At 47.1% G+C, this 22,007-nt stretch overlaps 10 protein-coding genes across 10 annotated transcripts; 5 read left to right on the forward strand and 5 right to left on the reverse strand.

The window, feature by feature from the left end:
- Positions 1–1,739: 1,739 nt before the first annotated feature.
- N7469_005616 (uncharacterized protein) lies at positions 1,740–2,080 on the reverse strand (the record flags this gene model as incomplete). The annotated part of the gene is made up of 2 exons (XM_056644536.1): positions 1,740–1,936; positions 2,041–2,080. 2 exons carry the CDS (start codon positions 2,078–2,080, stop codon positions 1,740–1,742), a joined length of 237 nt encoding a protein of 78 aa, XP_056501350.1.
- Positions 2,081–2,263: 183 nt separating this feature from the next.
- On the forward strand, positions 2,264–2,497 carry N7469_005617 (alpha/beta hydrolase family protein; the record flags this gene model as incomplete). Its single annotated transcript, XM_056644537.1, has 1 exon — positions 2,264–2,497. One exon carries the CDS (start codon positions 2,264–2,266, stop codon positions 2,495–2,497), a length of 234 nt encoding a protein of 77 aa, XP_056501351.1.
- Positions 2,498–3,481: 984 nt separating this feature from the next.
- Positions 3,482–4,216, forward strand: N7469_005618 (uncharacterized protein; the record flags this gene model as incomplete). The annotated part of the gene is made up of 1 exon (XM_056644538.1): positions 3,482–4,216. The coding sequence occupies one exon, from the start codon at positions 3,482–3,484 to the stop codon at positions 4,214–4,216; it is 735 nt and encodes a 244-aa protein (XP_056501352.1).
- A 275-nt stretch (positions 4,217–4,491) lies between these two features.
- N7469_005619 (uncharacterized protein) lies at positions 4,492–5,520 on the forward strand (the record flags this gene model as incomplete). Its single annotated transcript, XM_056644539.1, has 1 exon — positions 4,492–5,520. The coding sequence occupies one exon, from the start codon at positions 4,492–4,494 to the stop codon at positions 5,518–5,520; it is 1,029 nt and encodes a 342-aa protein (XP_056501353.1).
- A 1,591-nt stretch (positions 5,521–7,111) lies between these two features.
- Positions 7,112–8,541, forward strand: N7469_005620 (uncharacterized protein; the record flags this gene model as incomplete). The annotated part of the gene is made up of 2 exons (XM_056644540.1): positions 7,112–8,425; positions 8,485–8,541. 2 exons carry the CDS (start codon positions 7,112–7,114, stop codon positions 8,539–8,541), a joined length of 1,371 nt encoding a protein of 456 aa, XP_056501354.1.
- Positions 8,542–8,785: 244 nt separating this feature from the next.
- Positions 8,786–10,882, reverse strand: N7469_005621 (potassium channel family protein; the record flags this gene model as incomplete). Its single annotated transcript, XM_056644541.1, has 4 exons — positions 8,786–10,011; positions 10,046–10,509; positions 10,565–10,662; positions 10,724–10,882. 4 exons carry the CDS (start codon positions 10,880–10,882, stop codon positions 8,786–8,788), a joined length of 1,947 nt encoding a protein of 648 aa, XP_056501355.1.
- An 852-nt stretch (positions 10,883–11,734) lies between these two features.
- Positions 11,735–13,476, reverse strand: N7469_005622 (putative pH signal transduction protein PalI; the record flags this gene model as incomplete). Its single annotated transcript, XM_056644542.1, has 2 exons — positions 11,735–13,224; positions 13,287–13,476. The coding sequence occupies 2 exons, from the start codon at positions 13,474–13,476 to the stop codon at positions 11,735–11,737; spliced, it is 1,680 nt and encodes a 559-aa protein (XP_056501356.1).
- Positions 13,477–16,184: 2,708 nt separating this feature from the next.
- Positions 16,185–17,762, reverse strand: N7469_005623 (uncharacterized protein; the record flags this gene model as incomplete). Its single annotated transcript, XM_056644543.1, has 4 exons — positions 16,185–16,928; positions 16,984–17,124; positions 17,177–17,698; positions 17,754–17,762. The coding sequence occupies 4 exons, from the start codon at positions 17,760–17,762 to the stop codon at positions 16,185–16,187; spliced, it is 1,416 nt and encodes a 471-aa protein (XP_056501357.1).
- Positions 17,763–18,394: 632 nt separating this feature from the next.
- N7469_005624 (uncharacterized protein) lies at positions 18,395–18,982 on the forward strand (the record flags this gene model as incomplete). The annotated part of the gene is made up of 1 exon (XM_056644544.1): positions 18,395–18,982. One exon carries the CDS (start codon positions 18,395–18,397, stop codon positions 18,980–18,982), a length of 588 nt encoding a protein of 195 aa, XP_056501358.1.
- Positions 18,983–19,229: 247 nt separating this feature from the next.
- N7469_005625 (putative G-patch domain protein) lies at positions 19,230–21,759 on the reverse strand (the record flags this gene model as incomplete). The annotated part of the gene is made up of 7 exons (XM_056644545.1): positions 19,230–20,243; positions 20,302–20,651; positions 20,704–20,764; positions 20,826–21,028; positions 21,090–21,165; positions 21,239–21,510; positions 21,636–21,759. 7 exons carry the CDS (start codon positions 21,757–21,759, stop codon positions 19,230–19,232), a joined length of 2,100 nt encoding a protein of 699 aa, XP_056501359.1.
- Positions 21,760–22,007: the final 248 nt, after the last annotated feature.

Raw genomic sequence — 22,007 nt, forward strand, 5'->3', positions numbered from 1 at the left:
CTGGCTTTTTTTTTTCTCCTTTTTTTTCCTGCGTATTTCCTAGGTGTCGTTTTTTCACCTTTCGTTGCTTTTTGTGTTTCCTTCATACTCTGGGTCTATGGTCCTTGTTGTTTATATCACTTCCCTCTTCTTTCCCAATTGGCGTCAATAATATTTGCTCCCTTTTCTTTGTATTTTTCGTTTATTAGTTTGCAATGATGATATATAATTGCCGGCTTCATTTACATTTGACTCCTTTTTATTGGAATATTACCTCTTCATCTACGTTAAGGTCTCTCTGATGGGTCTAGTTGCTGTACTCTGTGATAATCGCAGGCAAATGATGGGAAGACACACCCCATCGGGTGAGACCATCCAACAGCTAAAACTCACGTTTGTCGGTTCTCCCTAGTCTGACATAGTCAATTCCCCTTTGACATGGGTGTCGAAAAGGAATGGATTCAACATATCGTATTCTCTGGGGACCCGCTCGGGGCTCTCTTCGAATCTACAGAGGTTGAATTCCGGGATGCCGAAGGTCATATTCCTTCTAAAACTGCAGGTTGAGAACAGGGTATCTATACATTGACAGAACTCGGTTCGTAGTGAAGGAATGAATAGAGGATTCAGTCTATAATGGATTAAATTTCGGGGTTGTTGGGTTCTGCCATGTCTAGCGGTATGGTACTCGGCCGTTCATGTAGTTGAATGGGATCTTCTGGGGTGTGTCACACGAAGATATGGGCAGTGAAAAGAAGAAAGAAGAAAGGGAGAAAAGGAAAAAGGAAAGGCACAGAGGAGAGGGAAAGCATGGACGACGTAAAGGGACGAAAAAATGGATGGGAAACAACAGGGCCAAAAAAAAAAAAAAAGACAAAAAATATATCTCCCGCTGGGGGAATCGAACCCCCGGCTGCCGTGAGGCTTTCATTTGAAAGACGGCGATGCTGTAACAAATTGTTAGGAATGAATTCTAGTAGACCCACTTTATTGGGGTGACTTACTTAACCACTACACCAAACGGGAATTGGTGATAGAATAGCTGGTATTTTTGTATTCTATACTCAGCATACTGAGTATGTAAACAGAATAATCCCCGTTCAATCTTACCATATCAGACAATCACCTTCTATTCGATGCCACTTTTTTTTTAAATCTGACAAGTCCAGTGTAAACTAGTCTACATCTCTATTTCTAGGTACGAATAGTCACTTTACAATTTATTTTTCTGTCGCAGAACATATCTTCTCTTTAGACGGGTATCTGCAATGGCAGTGGTTACATCCTTGGCTATATATATATACCTCTATAGGTATATGTCTACAACACATACTCTCAACAATCAAATCGAACTCCGAAAAGATCCAAACCCACACCAACAAAATACATCAAAAATATACAGTCAGAGCTGGTCTGGTCTTAAATTACTCTAGCCTACGTAGACCCCATTCCACTAATACAAGTATCCCCTAACCCATACCTCCTAGGAAAAGGCTGGAGTGTTGTGCAGATGGCCAAGGAGCACTGAAGACCTCACCATCACGCCGGGATGTTTCCTCACAACCGTCAAAGTCCCACTGTATATCCAACACGCAAAATACGGTCCAATCCTGAAATTGTCCTCTTCAGGAAGCCTATTAGGTCTTCATTTTACAGGTCTCGGAAATGAATGGTAATCACCAAGCTACGCAGACGAAGAAGCCGTTGAAATCGACCTGGTTCTTGGCCAGAGAAGATCAACCACGGGTGAGACACCATGTCTACTTGGTAGTACCATTCGAGGGCCAATAAGATTTCCATGCGTGGTACTTATCGTAGGCTTGGGACCATGCGATCAGGACTCGATAATCGGCGAGAATAGACCATTCAAGGATCTTGCGATTAGGCTGGCAAGTCTCGGAATTGCACCCACTCGATTCGATAAAGTAACCTTGCCCATTCCAACGCGTTTCGTAATCTGAAAAAGTCCACGCTGTTAGATAAATATATGGAGCATGCGATAAAGAAAGGTCAAAGACACCTGAATATCGAGCCGATTCGGGTTTTTGTACTGGGACACACACAGCCTGGGCGCAGTGGTCGTTCCACGACTGGCAGCCATGGGCACCTCGATTGCGGGCTGTATTATCATGGCCGGACTGGCAGAGGCCACTTTACAGGTGTTAAGTTCGCCAGTTGAAGTATATCGAGTCACTCGGCGGACCGGAATCGTTGGATATCAATAAACAGAGTGATGACGCGCGGACGAAAGCCGAAGTAACGGATAGTGCTCTCAACGTCTGAAATGAAGCGTCCCTTTAGGATTGATCAGGCTTACTGGCTCGACCATCGCGAGTTCAAACCCATTGAGACTATACAAGGACTTAAATGTCCGGTCCTGGTCATGCAGGGTGGTAGAGACTACCAGGTGACTGCACAAGATGACCATGAGCAGTGGAATACAGCGCTATGTGAAAAGAAGAATGCTCGTTTCCGCTTGTATGAAGATTTGAATCCTGATTCTAGCTCGGTCAAGTGATATTCAGGTTTCATTTAGATTGACATGGTCGCAGTAAAAGAAGCCAAACCCAAAAAAAAGAGTTATATGAACAACTCAAGCCTCTGAATCCGATAATTTTAAATGATTCTCGAGATGAAGAAAAAAAAGAAAAAGAAAAAGAAAGCTCGGATACCGGGAGTCGAACCCGGGCCAGCCCGGTGAAAGCGGGCGATCCTAACCGCTAGACCATATCCGATTGGTTATAAATTTTGGGAACAAAATGCTTTATGATGCACGAACTGCTAAACCCAACCAAAATATAGGCATTTCCTTACTTCCTTCCTTCCCGCGCATCCTATCTGCAATCCCGAAAATAGAAAAACGTATATGGTTAGTCAAATATCTATCACCGAAAGCCAAGATTTGTCTCACTCCAAGAGCAGCTACTGACCAGAAAGATTGACGCAATGACAACGAAATGAGTTGTGCCTGCAACAGCATGGACATTTTGTATTGACAGGTTCCGAATTCATGTCAGAATTAGGCCAAGAAGTCAGATTACTTGATACTATCAATCGATTTATGCATTGCAAAAAGTGTATATCTGTCCTTCAATAGAAAACCCAATGATCGAGACAGTGGACTCCATATGGTTATTGAGTGCTAACTATACGAAACCTGTTCCTACACACACATCTATGGTAGAAAATCTCAGTGGTATACATACATGTACTAATGGTAAGGAAGTGAGTCGTTGACACTGTAAGCGGGTATACACCATCTCACTGGAAGCCTGAATTTCCGCTTTTCATACAAAGCCTTCCCTTCCTCCCTACCAGCGCCCAACATATCCCTGACTATTCGAGATGGAGACTTTCCAACTCTTTGGGGACCTGCGACTTGAAGACCCAACTAGTTGTTTAACCATGGATCACCAGCTAGAGCTCGCCAAGACCATGCCCCTGATTGAGGCTCTAGAGTCCAGGAGCCAAAGCAAGTGCTCTAACCTGTGCTGATGGGGAAATGACAAAGCTGACTATCCTAGGCCAAGAACAGAGGAGCTGGAGCTTAGAGGAAGCTTTTGAAAGATTTCGAAATAAGGAGTGGGCTGCGTGGGAGAATTACCACGTCAAACGCTCTATCCATTTCCTGGTTCGTCCCGCAGGTCGTTTGAACGCTCGAGTCGCTTGTCACCTGTACAACGCTACGTTCTACACAGCAGACCCTTATGACCGAAGCATCGAAGATATTTCGAATTGCTCAACCCATCAGGTTGTGAAGGCTGGGTTTTCGTCGGATAACTGCTTCCTGTTCGATCATCTCGCCCGGAGGGACCTCAGCCACTACCCTGATAGGTTTTATCCACCCAAAATACGTGAAATACATGAAAGTTTTATGCTCGAGATGCGTGATAAAATGGACGCGAAAGTGGAAGTCTGCTGGGGTGCTCGGGTCGAGAAGAGAATGCGCCAGATCTTGAAGCTTCGCCCATTCCCTCTATGGGGACGCAGTTACGAAGATGTCAAGCTGTTTCTGGAAATGACAGATGACGAGGCAACTATCAAGAGGGTTATCCTGTTTGTGAGACACCCAGCGTCTTACTTGTACTTCTCATCTTCCCCCGACAACCAGGAAAGGCAATCCCGAATTTGCAGGCAACAAGATTCATTATTGTCCGTTGCTGCAAGCCTTGGCCGAATTAAAATACCAGCACACTTTTATGAGAGTGCCCCCCCGTATTCGCCAAGCCTCCCTTGAGCCAAACTCAATCCAAAGTCAGAAAAGAGATGGAAGTGCAGGCTAGGGGAGAGCTGGCTTCAGTAGCTGGCTCCAAGGCAGCCCTGTTTTTCTTAAAAGAAGGCCACGGCCGAATCTCGTTGGAGGTCGATGGCGAATCTGATGAAGCCAATTTATCTCGTATGGTTGATTCAATCGGGGCCGAGGCCGAGGATGATGAAGATGACGAGGAACTGGTGATGATAATCCTTATTTTGATTCCCCTCACGGATGAAATTGCTGACAATAACTAGAGAATGGCGCGGCAGGAATCTATTGTTACATTCAAGGAAAGACTAAGCAGCATAGTGGCTCGGCTCACTGGATATCACCCTCGTCTTCAAACCGAGCACCAATCTGTTAACATCTTGCTTGACAAACTTGAATACTCTGACATGAATGAGATTGATAGCTGGGATGAGTTGCCAGGGGATCTTGCAAAACTTTTCGAAGACCAAGATGGCCTCAAAACCAGAAAACGTGCGATCTCGTCACGCGAAGGTCTTGAAAGGGCTTATCAACTTCTTCACTGCCAAGGAAGCCCGGAATACCTCAGCATCATCGGTCTGTCATGCACGGTCCTTTTTGCATATCTTTTCAAAATCGCTCGCCCCCGGAAAAAGAAGATCGATCATTTGGTAATCTTGCGCAAGCCTCCGTTCAACAATGTCAGCCGAAAATGCCACAATTGTGGCCAAGACGTTCTTGATGATGCATACCCATGGTATGCAAGGAGAGATCCGGAGCTCTATGTCTACTGGAGAGATTTCAAATCTTGTGGCAATCCTGGTTGCAAATTAGAAGTGGTGAGACTGATACCCACCAACCCTCGTCTCCAAACCCTGCACCCAAGTGAAAAGAATTTGCTGGACAAACAGTTTGCCAGAGCAAAATGGGAAAAATTCTTCATCCGCTCAGAGATAGAATCTGCCAATCAACCGGATGAGATCAAGCTCAAGTGCTCGGGAGATTGCGGTTGTACGACCAAAATTAATCGTCTTCGATGGACAGTCCATGAGCCTGCTAAGCTCGTGGAAACGAGACTGAAATGCGGCAAATGTAGAAAAATGAGGACATGGTTACCATTAAGTGAAGAGTACCAGACAATTGCCGATTCAAGCCTACAGAGACTTTGGGCAAAATTTCAGAAGGGTGGTTGCCAATTGGGACATTATCCACGACGGCCAGACATTTGGTTTGCCAACCACCGGATTCCAACTCGGATTCGCTTTTTGGAAGATGCCAAGAAAGCAGAGATGGGAAAAGCAGATGCTGGCACGCAGTAGTCAACATGTACATATTGCTGATCTCCTGTGGCTTGGGCGAAAATCTCAAATGCAACCTAGGAAGAGAGCGAGGACAAGAGAAGACATTTTCTTTGCTGTTCTGCAGTTTTCTGCAGTGTCATGCTAGGTAGCCCGAGTCAGTCCATACAAGTATTATCCAGTCATATCAAATACACCTATGGTCACATCGATTTGATAAGTGTCACATACAATCAATATTGCCCCGACGTCTCTCTTCTATGCGAATGCCATATCTCACTTCTCTCATCCAAGCTCAACCTTAAAATACACAAAGAAGAAACAAGTAAACGGCCAGACAGCATCATGCAGTTGGAAAAGATACAGTCCAGACCATTCTCAGGTGGCTGCATCAGATCTCTGACATTTGTAACTAATAGATCACCTGAGAGCTTTGACATCCGAGTTTGCCTTGACATTGGGCGCACTCATGTATACATTCAGCTGCCAAACCTCGATATCATATGTACATAATTCTTTACAGTACGGAGTACTGAGCGGTTGGCAGCGGATCAAAGAGGACGCGTCGCGTGTGCTCGGGATCCACAATTTTACAAATTTGTTTCACGATGCCCGATACAACAGTGAAGCAAAATTTAGCTTGGAGATCTTGGATAATAGAATCATGTACTCCGTACTCTGTACACACTACGTACTGTACTCAAGCTTATTACTAGATTGCAATCATTGCATGGGCGAGTGTCCCCCAGGGACAATTGATCTATTCTTAGAATTACTTTATGATTTCGTGTGATCTTACCCTAGTAAAGACTAGCATTGATTAGTATAGAGCTTAAAAACGATAATCTCCAGGAAAGCTTTCGCGAAGGAGTAGAATCATGATGAACAAGTTTAGTTGTCTACTATGTAAAAACTCAAACAATGAGAGACAGGTTCCATCTCCTGCAAAAATCACCTCGACCCAAGTTTATCTATTTTCAACGGTCGCATGTCAAGCTTTGCAGTGGCGGGACCGATGATTGGTCAAACAAGCAGAGCCGCACAAGCATCGACCACGCGATCGGCTAATTTAATGTAAACCAACAGCTTAGCGGCAGTTATCAATAGAGATTGAATAATATTAGTTGGTCAATTTTCAAATCAAAGATAACCCCAGCTACGCTAAGATCAAAGAAGGGGTCTCCGTACAGCGTATGGAGTACGAACACAGCGATTCGGGGTTTCGGCACGCGGCAAACATCGGCCCGATGTCGTGCAAGAACTGGACCGACCAATCCGGGCCGAGTAAGTGGGTCCACTAAGAGTTATGGTTAAGTAAAAGAAAGCAACCGCTTTAGGAAGGCGCCGAGAATTTTCGCAGCGGTTCCGTTTCGAGCTTGACTTGCCCTGAATGAATCGAAAACTCAAAATTGCATGGGGGCTCCGATTTTCTTCTCTCGTCTTTGCCTTCTGGAGATTCTTCCTTTTTCGCCTCACGTCGAGTTTCTCTTAAAAGGTGTTTCTCTCTTGCATCTGCACCTTTTTCTCTTCGCCGCGTCTTTAGAGGAATACTTGATATCCTTCGGTTTCTCCACCACAATCGCACACACACACACACTCACACCTCGATCAGATGTCACCGAAGGGAAAGGAGGGTAGTGAGTTCTTCTCACAGGATGGGTTCGCCCACGATGGATTTGGCGATATGAGTGATCGCGAGAAGCAGATTTACCAAGGTGGCGTTCAGAAATTCAACCAACTGGGTTGGAAGCAGCTCACGATCGTTCTGATCGTCGAGGCTGTTGCCTTGGGAACTCTCTCGATCCCCTCTACATTCGCGACGTTGGGCATGGTGGCCGGTGTGATTTGCTGTGTTGGTATCGGTCTGATTGCTGTATACACGAGTTACATCATCGGTCAGGTTAAGGTGAAATTCCCGCATATTTCGAACTACCCCGAGGCTGGACGGCAGATGTTTGGCCGAATTGGTTATGAAGTCGTTTATATGATGTTGTGTCTGGAGTTGCTTCTGTCTGCTGGCTCGCACTGTCTTACTGGAACCATCGCTTTCGTCAATATTACCGGTAGTGGAATCTGCACTCTGGTCTTTGGCGTTGTCTCGATGATCATCTTGCTTCTGTTTGCTATCCCACCCAGTTTCTCTGAGATGGCTGTCCTGGGTTATATCGATTTTGTTTCCATCATTATTGCCGTTGGTATCACTATTATCGGAACCGGTGTCGAATCCAGCAACTCTATTGGTCTTTCGGCAGTCAACTGGTCCGCATGGCCTAAGGATAACCTGACCTTCTCCGAGGCATTCATCGCTCTGTCAAACATCATCTTCGCCTACAGCTTTGCTCTGTGCCAGTTCTCCTTCATGGACGAGATGCACACCCCCACCGACTTCCCTAAGTCCATCTGGGCTCTTGGTCTTATGGAGATCTTCATCTACACTGTGACTGGTGGTCTTGTCTACGCCTTTGTTGGTCAGGACGTTAAGAGCCCTGCTCTCCTCTCTGCTGGTCCTTTGCTCAGCCGTATCGCTTTCGGTATTGCCCTGCCAGTCATTTTCATCAGTGGCTCGATAAATACAGTTGTCCTGGGACGTCTTATCCACGGTCGTATCTTCAAGAACTCCAACATTCGCTTTATCAACACAAAGATGGGCTGGATCACCTGGCTTGTCGTGGTCACCATTCTCACTGTTTTGGAGTTCGTGGTTGCTGAAGTAATTCCCTTCTTCGATGACCTGCTGTCGGTGATTTCTTCGCTTTTCGTCTCCGGCTTCACGTTTTATTTCCCCGCCATTATGTGGTTCATGTTCATTCGGAATGGTAGCTGGACTACCCCGACAAACATTTCGTTGACGGTGATTAACACCATAATCTTTATCATCGGTTTGATCGTCTTGGTTGGCGGTACTTACTCTAGCATCGTTGATATCGTGAGTTACACTTCCTCCTGGATCATTACTATCCCTCATATACTAACAATTTCAAACAGATCAACTCTTATGCGGATGGCTCAGTCGGTGGCGTGTTTTCTTGCACCTCCACCTAAATACCATGCAGTGCATGGCCAATGTATAGATATGATAGACCTTTTTTGCATATAGCTCATGAGATGCGAATAATTTTGCATATTCTTTGTTTCATTACTCAATCCCGCTAAATCCTTACTTGGTTGAATAAGTTAGAACGTAGAGCCCTACTGGTGTTGATGGATGAAGTAAATAGCCCTTAATTGAATTACGAACAGAAGCAGCGTCGAGGTATATAAATACACATAAACGGGCTTGGAGAGACTATGACGACTCCCCACAGCCACTGGCAGCCCCAGTCTTTCCCCCATCACTCTCACTACTTTGCCCCGATGAATGATATGCACGACTGGCAAGTTTTAGCTCCCGTTCCAAAGCTTCAGTCAACTCAGCCAGCAACCACTGAACCTCACTATGCTCCCCCACCAAAGGATTCTTCCTATCTATCCAGCTCCAACCCTTCTTCTGCGACTGGTACCCATCCCGCTGCTTTTCGCTCAACGTATCAGAGGTCGATGGCTTACGATCACCCGAAATGAGAGAAAGATAGTACTCCCATTCCAAGTAATCGAATTCCTTCGTAATATTGCTCCGCGCATAGTCCATCATCTTGCGAATTTCACGGAAGAGAATATAATGATAATGATGAATATTTTCCGCAGCAATATCGCCGCGCTGACGGGCTGATTCTTCCCTTTTATGTTCTTCTGCTTCGAGTGCATCTCGTTCTGCATCGGCATTTACTTCTTTCTTATTTGATTCTGTCCCGGAGAGAATCTCCTGTGCGTTTTGCTCGCCAGTGACTTCTTGTAGCCATCTGTCTCGCCATGAGATATGCAAGACACTGCGGATTCGATCGAGGAAAGGTTCGTCGCCTGGTAGGATTGTTATCTCGCCGAGAAATATAGTGATATCACGAACGGAGCGGATGAGCGTGTCGCCAATATTAGAAATGAGGATCGTTATAGTTGGTACGGCGAGGAGAGACCAAAAGACGAAGAATGCTTTGCCCAAGCTGCTAATGGGGTAGAAGTCACCGTATCCGATTGTTAGGAGTGTCGTATAAGCAAAGTAGAGTGCCTCGAAATATGACCATGTGCGTTCATCTTCGGAGCGCCAGAAAACAACAGCACCGATTAACCACATGGCCATCCACATCGTTAAGGAAACAATAAGTGATATCCATTTATACTGAAGGGTAGCTAACTGTCGTATACGGCGCATGGTGATGAACTCTAGTTTTTGTCGCTCTCTTTCGCTTATATTGGTTGTATCAAGGTTGCCATTTGTCATGGACAGATCTGGAATCAGTCCCGGTAGCCGATTGCGACCAGAGGCAGCTTCTTTGACAAGCATTCGACGCGTATGTTCCATGAGAAGATCGGCAATCTTTTGTCGACCACGCTCCAGCATCAGCGTTCGGATAGAAGAAATGATAAGACCGAGAATAACGATCCCACCAACCGCATACGGGAAGAGAAGACCACGCCCTTAGGTGTGTCATGGGAACATAATTCCCCACACCTATTGTGAGCAAGGTATAGTCGGCCCAGTAGACAGCATCTAAGAAACGCCATCCCTCGATTGTAGCGTAAACCTCGGCTCCTACGAGCAGATAGATGAGAAGTATGATTGTCTGTAACATGAGCGTCCGTTGACTGGTCGTAAGCTTGAATTCTCGATCATAATGTCCCTTGTAAGCTCCGTATGCTGTTACAGTGAGCAAGGTTGAGATAATGAAATATAGACCAGCGGCAAATGTCCCATAGAAATAGCTCTGAGCATATATGTGTCCTTCATTCTCGGGTTTGTACATAATCACACCGATAGGGATCAAGATGGCGATGAGGAGAACCGAAGAAATGTACCATCCGATTATGGTGATCGGCTGGGCAACCTCGAAACGGATTCGGCGAGCCATATTCAGGGACAATGACAGATTAGCTATGAGGGCAAATAATAGAGAGACCGCGTTTATAGCGGTGACCCTGAGTATAGTAAGTATTGGACACAAACTAAGCTGGCGTAATGAGCACAACATACCATTTTGGATCCACAATTTCCTCACCTCCCAATTCCATCCTCCATGGCTGTGATAGAGAACATATGCTGAATGCACTGGCCATGGGACCGAGAGTTCCCTTAGAGAAGAGTCAGCATAGCAATATGACAGAATGATCTTAGTCTTTTGGATTTGCTTACCGCTGTCAAAGGGTATGCAGTACTAGCCAACCACCACCGCGCTCCCTGATGAGCTTCGGCATCTGCATGATCCTGCTTCTCATTTTTCTGTCCTCTTGCTGACTGGTCTAGAGTACTGGCTTCCTCAGCAATAGCGTCGTCGAGACCGGGGTCGTTCATTGTTTCTAGTAGAAGGTGGGTCCTTTGATCTTGGCAGGAACAAGTGCAGACCCTTTCACAACGGGGACATTGTATTTAAAGAGAGAAAAAAAAGTAATCCCGGCAAGTCGTGGGGAAATTGTCAATAGCCAAGTGGAATTAGTGTTTAGCACGGGCTTGTCAAAAAATCAAGCTTTGGACAAGACGTGGCTGTCGTTGATCGGCGATGCCCGACGTCATATCACGTGAATATAATCCATGGAAACAGAAGATACAAATCAAGGACAGAAGAGTAGATCTTTATCTGTTAATGGGAGCAGGGAAGCTGATTAAGAGATTGAAAGCTGTATTTGGATTCAAAAAGAATTGTAATTGACCACCTAGAGCAAGATGGAGACAAGATGAAGGGAAAAAGAAAATGTAAACGGCTGGCAGGCAGTGTTTTTGTTCCAAAGAGAAGGGACAGAAGCCATATAACAACTCCCTATACATCTCATCATCCTACTTCTATACATTTCAGGTGGAACAGCAATGAAGAACCAGCTCCTGCTTTCTCAACGCCCGACCCCATACGATGGATGCGCAAGAGCAAGCAAAAGTCGACGAAGAGGGTATGAAGGGGAAGAGGAGGAAGAAGCAAGTCCTATGGAAATAAGACACCAAAACACCAATCCACAAAATGACCCGCATTGCCATGGTAGTATTGAGGAGAAGGAAGTCAAAAGTCGTCAGAAACTCGGTAAAGAAATTATGAAGGGTATCGCAAATAAAAGGTCGATGAAATCATGTCACAAGATGGGATTTCACTGAGAAGTCATCAAACTAGATCGAGGTCAGTCTAAGATCACCCTTGCAACGTGTATTGTAGGGGAGCTAACAGTGGGCACCGCCTCCAGGCGTCAAAGCCGAAGGCACGTTGTGCTGGGGCGCAGGTCGAGGTGAAGGTCGACGTGCGAATTCAGGGTCAACGTCTTCATAGTACGCAGTACCCTGGTTACCGTTTGCATGTACAGGTGACGGGGTCGGGCGAGGTGAAATTCCTCGCATATCGGGAGCACCCCAGCCCGCACGAGCGGGGACGTAAGATTCAGTTCGACTGTACAGACTTGTCGGGCTTTCCAGAGGCGCCTGCTGGCCGTCAACAGATAGCGCATGTGGAGACTCGTTGCTTATCCCGGAGTCATGCGCATCATATCGTCGGGGTTGAGGCTGCATTTCAATCGCTTGACCCACAGTTTCAGGCGAAACAGCCATTCCAATGGGCCCCGGAGATGGCTGGCGCATAGGACCAACCGGCGCCTGCCCTTGAGAGTCATACATTTCATCGCCCGAAGGCATTGGCCGGCCATAAGAGTCATAGCTGTAATTAGGACCTGCCACGTAGCCATAACCACCACCACGAGGAGGCCCACGAGCAGGCATCATGCCACCGCGGCCACCTCGCGGAGTCACCGGTCCCAAGTAGCCGCCCCTCATGGCACCCGGGGGGCCGCGAGGAGGGCCGCCATAGGGTCCTCCGCGGCCATATCCACCACGAGGGGGATAACCCCCTCTGCCGCGAGGCGCAGGTGGACCACCACCGCGTCGGGAACCCATGCTGCCGTCGGAGTATTGATTACGCAGTCTAGGATCCGACGGGTTGCGCATGGGACCAGGGCCGACGCCGGCACCATAGGGACCTTGAGGAGGCAGGCCGGCTTCATCTTGAGTATGATACGGGGTTCCATGGCGGGCCGGATATTGATTGTCTGGAAGAGCGGGCACATCATTCATACCATTGATCGGGGCACGAGAGTTCAATGGAGTCCGATCGTCGTCGCTGTCTCGAGTGTTTGTACGGAAAGTTGCAAAGGTAGGACCCGATTCAGAAGTGGGCGAGCCAGAAACAATTGCTTCCTTATTTTCAGCCGGGACCGGAGGAGCAGTTTCTTGTATCGCAGCGGCAGCATTTTGTCGGTTATAATAATTCTCACCACTCATTTCAGCGTTCTCAGCAATGCGACGTTTTCGTGCCTTGCGGCTCACCAGAGTCCGGCGCATGGCGCACGTCACCACTCCGCAAGAGACATGAATGATAGTTGCCGCGAGCACAATCCAACCACCCCATTGTAAATGAGGAACGAAGAGCAGGATGTCGACAAGAAATGCGAGAAGAGTCACGAGCAAGGTCGGTAGGAGAAGGATCAGCAGGGCGAGCAGGAAGCGTGGCGAATGAGATGGCCCGTGGAAGTGGGCTGCAGCGGCCAGACACAGACAAATGAGGGTCAGAAGGGCAGCGACAGGGTGAACGATGAGAATGGCGGACAAGGATTTGCGGGTGCTCGAGGGCAAATTGAAGTCGTCGCCGGTATTATTGATATCATCTAGGAAGGAAGAGGCTCAGCCACCGCGAACCAGGCAGCAGGGATAATGGGGCGCGACTCACTGCTTGTGTATCCTACATGGATATTTGTGCATTTGTCGGCTTGACAGTAGCCGAAAACACCGTAGTCCACATCAGTAAAGGTAGCCAAAGGAATCCCCTTCACAATCGGAGTGGAAATGCAGGTGAGCAGTAGTAGCGCAAAGGCGATGAGAAGCAGGACTGTGAGGGGTGTCGCGGGTTTGAGTAACATGGTATAGGCGGGGGAGAAGAGGCGACCGATTCCTCTAGAATCAGGTCTTCCGGAAAATAAAAGAGAGTGGGATCCAGAATCAGACGCGACTCTCTGTCTGGAGAATGCGGGGAGGCGGAGGAATGTGGTCAATTAAGTTAACATTGACAGGGACATTGCAAGTCTCCTGACACGGCAAGAGAGAATGGGGTGAGGGAGTCGTGAAGTGCAGCAGGGGGAGTGAAAGGGCGAAGAGTGAAGAAGTGAGAAAGTGAAGGAGTGAAAGTAAGAAAGAAGAAAAAGAGGAGGAGAAGGAGAGGAGGAAGGAACGAGTGAAAGAAGACGCAACTTCCCAAATGGGCCAGCAAGATTGTTGGAAAATGAAGGAACGAGGGGAGAAGAAGACGGATGACTACTCCCTTCCTTCCCTTTACAGACACTTCTTTACAAGGGCAGTGCTTGACTCTTTCACTCTTTATCCTTCTGGATATTTGACACTCTTCTGATCACTTTCTTCAACCCAATAATTCTACACATTCAGTATTCCCCCCATGTATGTGATTCTCTGTTCCTACGCATACGGCTGATGGGCACAGATCCCCTCCCGGTGGGTGCAGGTAGCGACCCCCAAGACCGCGTCTCTCATTCGTTGATCTCCCGACATCGCCTCGGGGTCATTCCATGGACCAAATGCGCCAAAGCCTCAAGCTTAGAAACTTGGCACCATAGTAGTATACGGAGCACTCCCGTATCTATCAGGAAAACACCGAAACCGCGCGTTCTATGTATATATGTACAGATGAGAGGAGATCTAACAGATACATATGACAAGTCGCGTGACCCACTCTCTTCAAGACTATCAGGGTGCAATATCGTGGTGACGATGCTATCCATCTTCAATTGTGCGGAATAAACCCGAGTTATGGCCAGACCGAGTTTTCATCAGTCCCGGCCCCCAATGTTCCGCGGACACATCCCTCGCCACGAACCAGACAACTTTGAAGCTTAATGCATTCAAGTGTTCTTGGATATTGACCCTTTACTTCAGAAGCGCCAGGTGCCCCATCGAACTAATTACTCTTTATTTTGTACTATGTATGGACAACTCTGTAACTAGGGCCTGGATCTTGAAACATTGATCGGCAATAACGGAATCAGGAACATCGATATTCGATCCACGGGGGTCCGCTTGGAGCAGAATGATACATACAACTTCAGGATTTTGAATCTCCCCTCATCTCTTAGAGTCCACTTTAAATGCACGGTGCATCAAATTTGCTTTACTGGGGGAACCTAGATAGTCACCAGCATCGTCTAGGCCCGGCCTCTATACCGTTATGGGTCCACAGCCCGCCTTTTAATTGAAACGAGTGGGCCTCCGCCGGGATAACTTAGTCCCATTTTGAATAGCAAGGTCGATTTCTGGGGAGAGATAAGATGTGCTACACACACCCCGGAGCAGGTGACGGGACTCGATGTTACCAATCGGTTTAATTCTACTTGACATTCACGCGAGGTTTAAATGTCGTAGGGTTCCTGGCCAAGCCTAAATAAGCTTACGCCTGTCTACGCCCTCTATTTCCATACTATGTAGGGAACGTGTCTCGCCATATGCCATTTCGGGCACGACACAAGGGAAGGATGGTTCTCATGAGTTTGTATAGTGGCATTCTGGGCAACACAAGCCAAAGATATCATGGGTTACACGAACAACAAAGCTGTGGCGAAACCATTCTATAAGAATGAATAACCAAATTGAAAGGCTGGGATCAAATAAGGTCATTATCAGTAAACAAAGGAGTTGCATTCATCTGCTCCAGTAAGATGCTCCCAGGATAATGAGATCTCCCAAAGCTTAAGTAAGAAAAAGATAGACAATGGGCATGCAGGCCAGCCTGAGTCAATTCGGTTTTCTGGATCATCAATCCGTGTTGATACACAAATGTGCTACATATACCAACTTGATTGGCAGCAAATGACACTCAAGAAGTACCTTTAGTCTATCTCACATCCATTCAATTCTCTTAAATAAAAGAAATCTACTCACCATAGAGAAAATCACTTAATTCTCACTCTATTGGGCTTTTGGTAATCCAATGCCTCATCTATGGAACTTCTGGCCGTGGAATAGGACCAAACGCAAGTCACACACCGAGGAGGCTCATTCCTTGCTACCCCATCGAACAACAATAACCCAGTCATGGGAGAAGATCTTGCAAAGTGAGGCTCAGCCCCAGGTCTCTGAGAGACTCCGAGAAAGATACGTTCGATTTGGGATCGGAGGTGCTGGAAATATACGCAAGTATTTCTCCCCTTCACTTCAAAGCCTTGCGATCCGAGGCGCTGACTATGATTTTATTTGACAGGGTTTCATCCAATGATGGGCGCACGATTCAAATAATTCAGCGTTAAACCTGGTACTAGTAGGCCTTTGGGCGGACTTTTTTAGTACAAGACATTGAGTCAAGTCGGAGATATCTCATGGTTCAAGTCAATCAATCCGTGTTTTCCGACTTCAGGATAAACGCTAGTTGCAAGATGTTGTTCGGCATGAGCTGGGCAGGATTCATGCCTTAACCTCTTCAAATCTCCTGAGATAATGCATTCTAATACTTTCAATGGAGGATGTAATCAAGCTCTTGTTTTCGTTGATGTATCGTGTATTGCTTGAGTGCCTGCGCACATAGAGATCGCCGAGAAAGGTTCCGGACGTAGATCAGATGGTTCTATTATCTTTGAAAATAGATAACCAAGATGCGATTAACTTGACTTTGAATCCACTGACATTGCTCTAAGGGCAAGCCCAGATCAGAGTAACACAGATTTCTCAGGTAGGGAAAGACATGCCATGCGCCCATTAGAGGCGCAGACATCCAATGTGTTTGATTGACGGGTCGTGTTTCGGATGATGGGTATTTGACTAATCCGGGTTTCATGCGTACTGACTCAAGCTGATCTCCGAGGAAGTATGGCACAGAAGCGCAGACCTCATTCGCAAGTTTATGAATAGTAAGCGTGATGCCGGCTATTCTTCTTCCGTCGGGATCAAGTGAACGAGTCATGTATAGACATCGTAGCATGATCCTTTGAACTAGGATACGGCAGTCACGGAACGTATTCCATATCACCGCAATCCATATGTCGGTATAGCAGTCGCAATGATTGCGATACATCCCTGCCGTGCGTACTGATTCGGGAATTATAGTGGCTGCGACAGGAATCCAATGTTCGGGAAGACAATATGTCCAGGCCACTAGGTTGATGTCAATTGCATTTGCTTTGCGAAGTATTTCTTCAACCTGGGATGCGTCATAGGTGGTGCTTGCAATACTTTCCCAGGCCTGTCGTAATTGCACTATTTCCGAGGCAATCGATGTGAGCACTATTTTCGGCGATGAGTCTCGTGGCTTCAGAAGTGGCCAGACGTCGGGAGTTGAAACCGAAGGGTTGGCCAATGATCGAGAATTTTTGATCTAGGAGGTATTTAGTTGGCGACCAAAGCGAGAATTTGTTTCAAAAAGTGCATACTATTTGTGCCTCAAGCATATGAGATACCTGTGTAGATGGTGCTTGCTCCATGGACTTCGATTTTCTCTCATTAATGAGTGCAACCGCTCCGCGTAAATGAGCTCTCATGGGAAGCTCAGAATCCTTCGTAGCGACCATTTCCTATATAATAATCAATTCTACTCGGTGGCATAAGTTCAGAGCTTGGTCTTACCTCGTAAATCGAAAGTAGAAGAATGGAGACTAGCATAGAGTCCAAATCAGTGCTATCTGATGATTGTAATGCGTTTCGTATCTTTGGCAGAGCCTTGAGGAAAGTTCTTTCTGACGCCCGAAACAAGGATGCCTGACCGGTCCATGCAGCAAGGCTAAAGAAACCGACTGCAAGTGTGCTGAGATGAAGGGCGGACCCATGCTCAGCATTGGAATACATACCAGGCAGGAATTCCATAAAACTTCCCCGAACAGATGGGTCGTGGGGTAGATATAGATATGCATTGAACCAAAGTGGAACAACCGTGTCTTCCATGGATACGCAGAGATCAGCAGGGCCGAGAGGCGGAGGCCATGTGGGCAATGAATTAGCTGAGATTTTGGAAGGAAGTATCTTCGATTTTGCAGGACTCGATGCACCTCCATCAGTGACGGTCAACTCTTTTGATTCTGCAAGACTCTGCGAGCTTCCACGCTTGGTGCTAGACACAGATTTCTCATCTTCCGTAGATGGCTTTGCTCCCTTTTTGAAAAAAGAAGTATGATCCCTATGGACCAAGTCGAATGGATCTGGATACCCGGGACATGTTCGATTTGTTCTTATGCACGCTATGCAGCTGGGTCGGGTTTCATCGCACTAGGGCTGTCAACCTTATACTCTTCTAATACTTGATAAGATATCTCCAAGTTTTTCTTTTCCAATAATTACCTTTATACGACGTTGTCGGCAATTCCGACATCCAGTACTAGGCTTTCCCAGGTAAACCATAGCTTGTTTGTCCAGGTCGATCGATATAAATCTCAAGCCGAAGAGCAGATCATGGGGCTTACTCTTTGTCCAACATTGAGAACGCCTCAATGCTCTTAAATAATTTCCATGATGTCCAAAAATACACTAACAATATATCGAAAACAAGAAATTGTAAGAAACAGCGATGACTTCCAGCTGGAAGTCCGACTTTGGCTCGGAAGTCACGTGGAGATCAGCAGGCAGCTCCGCCTCTCCGCAGATGCGCTTGTCATCCCCTCTTCTCAGCAGTTTGGCAGTTTCAGCAATCTCAGCAGTCGTCGAGGATATCCAGGATCAGAAAAAGGCATCTGAATCTATTGATTCATTGGAAATTGCATTCGCAGAGCTTCAATTGAATGTCGTCCATCATTCTCTGATTACGCCACCGTCATTGCAAATCTCAACACATTTATACACCCAAACGACAGCATGCTTTCTTTCCTAGGATGGGGCTCTGGCTCAAAGCCAGACGCGAGTCACTCCAGTGAAAACAAATCAATCCCCTCAAAAACAGATCAAAATCTCCCACCTTCAATACCAACTCCCTCCGAACCCTCAACACAAATAGCTCGATCCACAGCACAGGATAGGACCAATCTCAAACTTTTCGTCGGTGGCATGGCCTTCTTCGCCTTCTCAGTCCTCATTACCCGCAGAGCTCATCATAAAAAGCGCATTGCCAGCATCCCACCATACTACACATCCTCAGTCTACTACCAACCTAAATACAACGGAGCGATGGAAGCATTTGAGGCGCTGAACCTGGCTACGATCAACGTCATTTCTTTCGGAATGATGGCAACGGGTGGAATCATGTGTATGCTCAATGTGAATGGGATTGAAGATATGCGAAGGATTATGCGGGGAGGATTGGAAGGCGCTGCTGCTGGAAAGTCGGACGATGAATTGGAGAAGGAGGTCACGGATTGGGTGGCTAGTGTGTTTGGTGATCGTTTCGAGAAGCAGCTTGAGATTGAACGAGCTAAGAAGCGCGAACAGGAGGGAAAGACCAATTGAATAGTTGGGCGTGGCCATTGAAGCTTGGAATTCTGCAACATTTTCTTATAAAAACACTCTGCTCCATCATGCTTTTGTTGAACGATACCTTGTACATTATGCATCTGATATAGTACCTAGCATAGCCTACTCGCGTTCATTGCTACAATATCATAAAGACAAATCTCTGCTTATTAGCTTTTCTGCTTCTCCGTGGACGTAACATGGTATCATTTATTGTACAGTTCAAGATTGCCCCTGCTGACTATCAGCGGTTCATTTGGTCGTAACGCTGGCGCGCGGTTTCTTTAGTTTTCTCCAAAAACTCGTCGTAACGCCCCCGAGTATTGCGAGCTGCTTCCTCGCTTGCATCGCCTATTTTGCCTCCTTGAGCCCCTAATCCAACGCCTTGCGCATACACCTCTGTGGCTATAGGCGCAGTAACGCCTGTCCCCTGAGCTCCTAGACCAGACCCTTCGGACCAGCCCATCTTGCTGAGAAGCGAAGCACCCTTGGACGTTGATTGTACCGGTACCTCCTCTTCTTCCTTTGGTGGCTTGGGTTTAGAGGCGTTAGCCTTGCCTCGGCCAAATGCCTGTCGACGTTCGCGCGCTCGGTCACGATATTCGGCTGTCGGAGGGACGATGCCGTGTTTGATAAGTTTACCCATGCCACGAGTTCGCGCTTGTTCATTTTGTAGATTTGTACGATGGAGCTCACTGAGACGTTCATGGCGATTTACATTAGCAGCACTTTTGAACTGGCGCATACAGAGATAGCAGCACTGGCGGTTCAAATCTGCATATGACTGCGCAGGTGGGGCATTCGGATCTTTATTGAGTGAATCCGACTCGGGGTCAATGACATTGCCATTGCTGTCTTTTGGAATGCCGTGGAGCTCGGCGTGGCGATTGCTCCAAAATTGTAATTGAGAGGGCATGGCGAGTTTTTTCGCATTTGTATTGGCTGCTGATGCGTCCGCTTTTCTCTTCTTGGCCTTTTCAGTATCTTTCTCACCCTTAGGTTGCTCCTTGGGCTGGTCATGGCTGGTGTCATCTTCCGGCGATGATAGCATGAGCTCTGTGACGTATCCTTCATCGTCCCAGTACATGAGCTTAAGCGAAGGATTGGCAAGCGGACTAAATGTGTAGTGCTCGGTGCTGGGATGGGGATCCATCACTGGCACAAAAACACCGGCATGGATATAGCTAACCATGACTGGTCGAGAGGAAATGGTGAATTTGTCGAACGAATTCAATCTTTGAATGGCAGCTTGTGCGTCCTGCGTGGAACAATGTCAGTAGCCGTAGCTGAGTATCGAAAATCGTTGGTTTGCATACCAGGACGTTGGCAAATTCAGCAAATCCATAACGCCAACTTTCATTAGTCTTGCGGTCTCGAACCAGCAATACACGCCGAATGGATCCTTCCCGGGCTCCGAGATTAGCGTCACCAGTGGTTGATGCGACCTTCCCAGCTTTCTTTTGTACATTGCTGGAGTTATCGTTATGCCCTGAATTTGGCCTGTAGAGTTTGGCGACACCCTTTGCGAGGAGATCCTCATTGACGGACCCTTCTAATCCTCGGATTAGGATGAACTGAGATGGTTGATTCTCCGGAGCGGCGTCGTTATCGCCATTGTTTACCACTTTCGGCGCAGGAAGCCCGGGAGGACCGATTGGGCCTAGTTCTGTGGCGTGTTAGCATATAATACTTCCCATAAAACTGTGTGGTAAAAATACCTGGACGAGGTGCATTGCATCGAAAGCATTTTGAGCGAACTGCAAAGTTAACAACGGCACACTAGGAGCTGAATTAGCATGAGGTGTTTCCGAGGTTTTTTGTGAATCCGCGAGACGCTCACCATTCGACACATCCAATCTCCTTCAGCCTTTGCACGGGTACGATCTTCTCGTTCACGACTGTATGCGATACGGACTTTGGTGCTGCGATCGTTTTCTCCTGCAGTTGGACCGTATAGGTAGATGCAAGGGTGGTTTCGTTCCAAGAAGTCTCTGGAATAGTCGATAGATCGGAATCGAAGGAAACCAAGGCCTCGAGGAACCTCTAATAATAAAAAAACTGATGAGTATCAACTGTATTGCACTGGGAATATTTGTTCACTGACTTGTTTGTCTGTCACGAATAACGCGGATTTCTTCGAGACCGGCGATGTGGTAAGCTTGTTCGAGCTCTGCTGTGATCTGCATTGAGACGGAGAGAGGATTAGTCAAAATACACGGAGTGAAGATAGGGCTTTGGGTAGAAAGAGCTCACATCATCCTCCGACATATCCTGAGGTAGTCCATCCATCATGATTTCTCTGCTTTCGCGACCAAAGCTTGGACCGCCTCGTCGAGGACTGCGACTGCGGCTGTAGCTTCTGCTGCGACTGTACTCAGGCGAACGATATCCCTCTCGATCGCGATCTCTGTATGCTTGCCGCCCACGCCGTTGAGGCGATCGTGAAGCTCGGCGGCGGTAATCATCTCGACCCTGATTGTATTCGCGCCTGCGATTGCTGTGCTGCGGGGGTGAGCCAGAGTAGCCTTTTCTCATTCAACAAGGGTACCAGATCAGCCAAAAATCCACATAGAACGAGGAGAGAAATTCTTCTCTGTATGTCAAGAGTCCATAACAAGAAAGCCATGTCCATGCGGGGAGGAGGGTATACCGCCAGGTGAGCGAGATCGAGAGCGGTCGTCGTACATGCGGCCGTCGCGATCATCGCGGGGAGGATAGGCCCGCCGTGGCGGACCTGGGGTTTGTCTGCTATCGTCGGGGTATGGATAGACCATTGTGAACCGACTTGGAGACACGAAAGGGTTGAGTAAGAGGTACTGCTTCCTCTCAAGAAGCTATTGACGTTGGACAAAGCTGTCGGGGCTGACCGGCAGAATGGAAATGGATAGACCGCCTTGAGACTACATACAGTATTGATGTGCAGTAGTTAGTAAATACATCTACATAAGATGATATTCGTAGGGAACATAGTCATGGGCCCGCTATATTAAATATATAAGACAGAGATACTTCGGAATGTCCA

This window comes from Penicillium citrinum (assembly GCF_028827155.1).
Source record: "Penicillium citrinum strain IBT 23319 chromosome Unknown utg000004l:1.0-2404223.0:1.0-2405248.0, whole genome shotgun sequence".
Taxonomy (NCBI): domain Eukaryota; kingdom Fungi; phylum Ascomycota; class Eurotiomycetes; order Eurotiales; family Aspergillaceae; genus Penicillium; species Penicillium citrinum.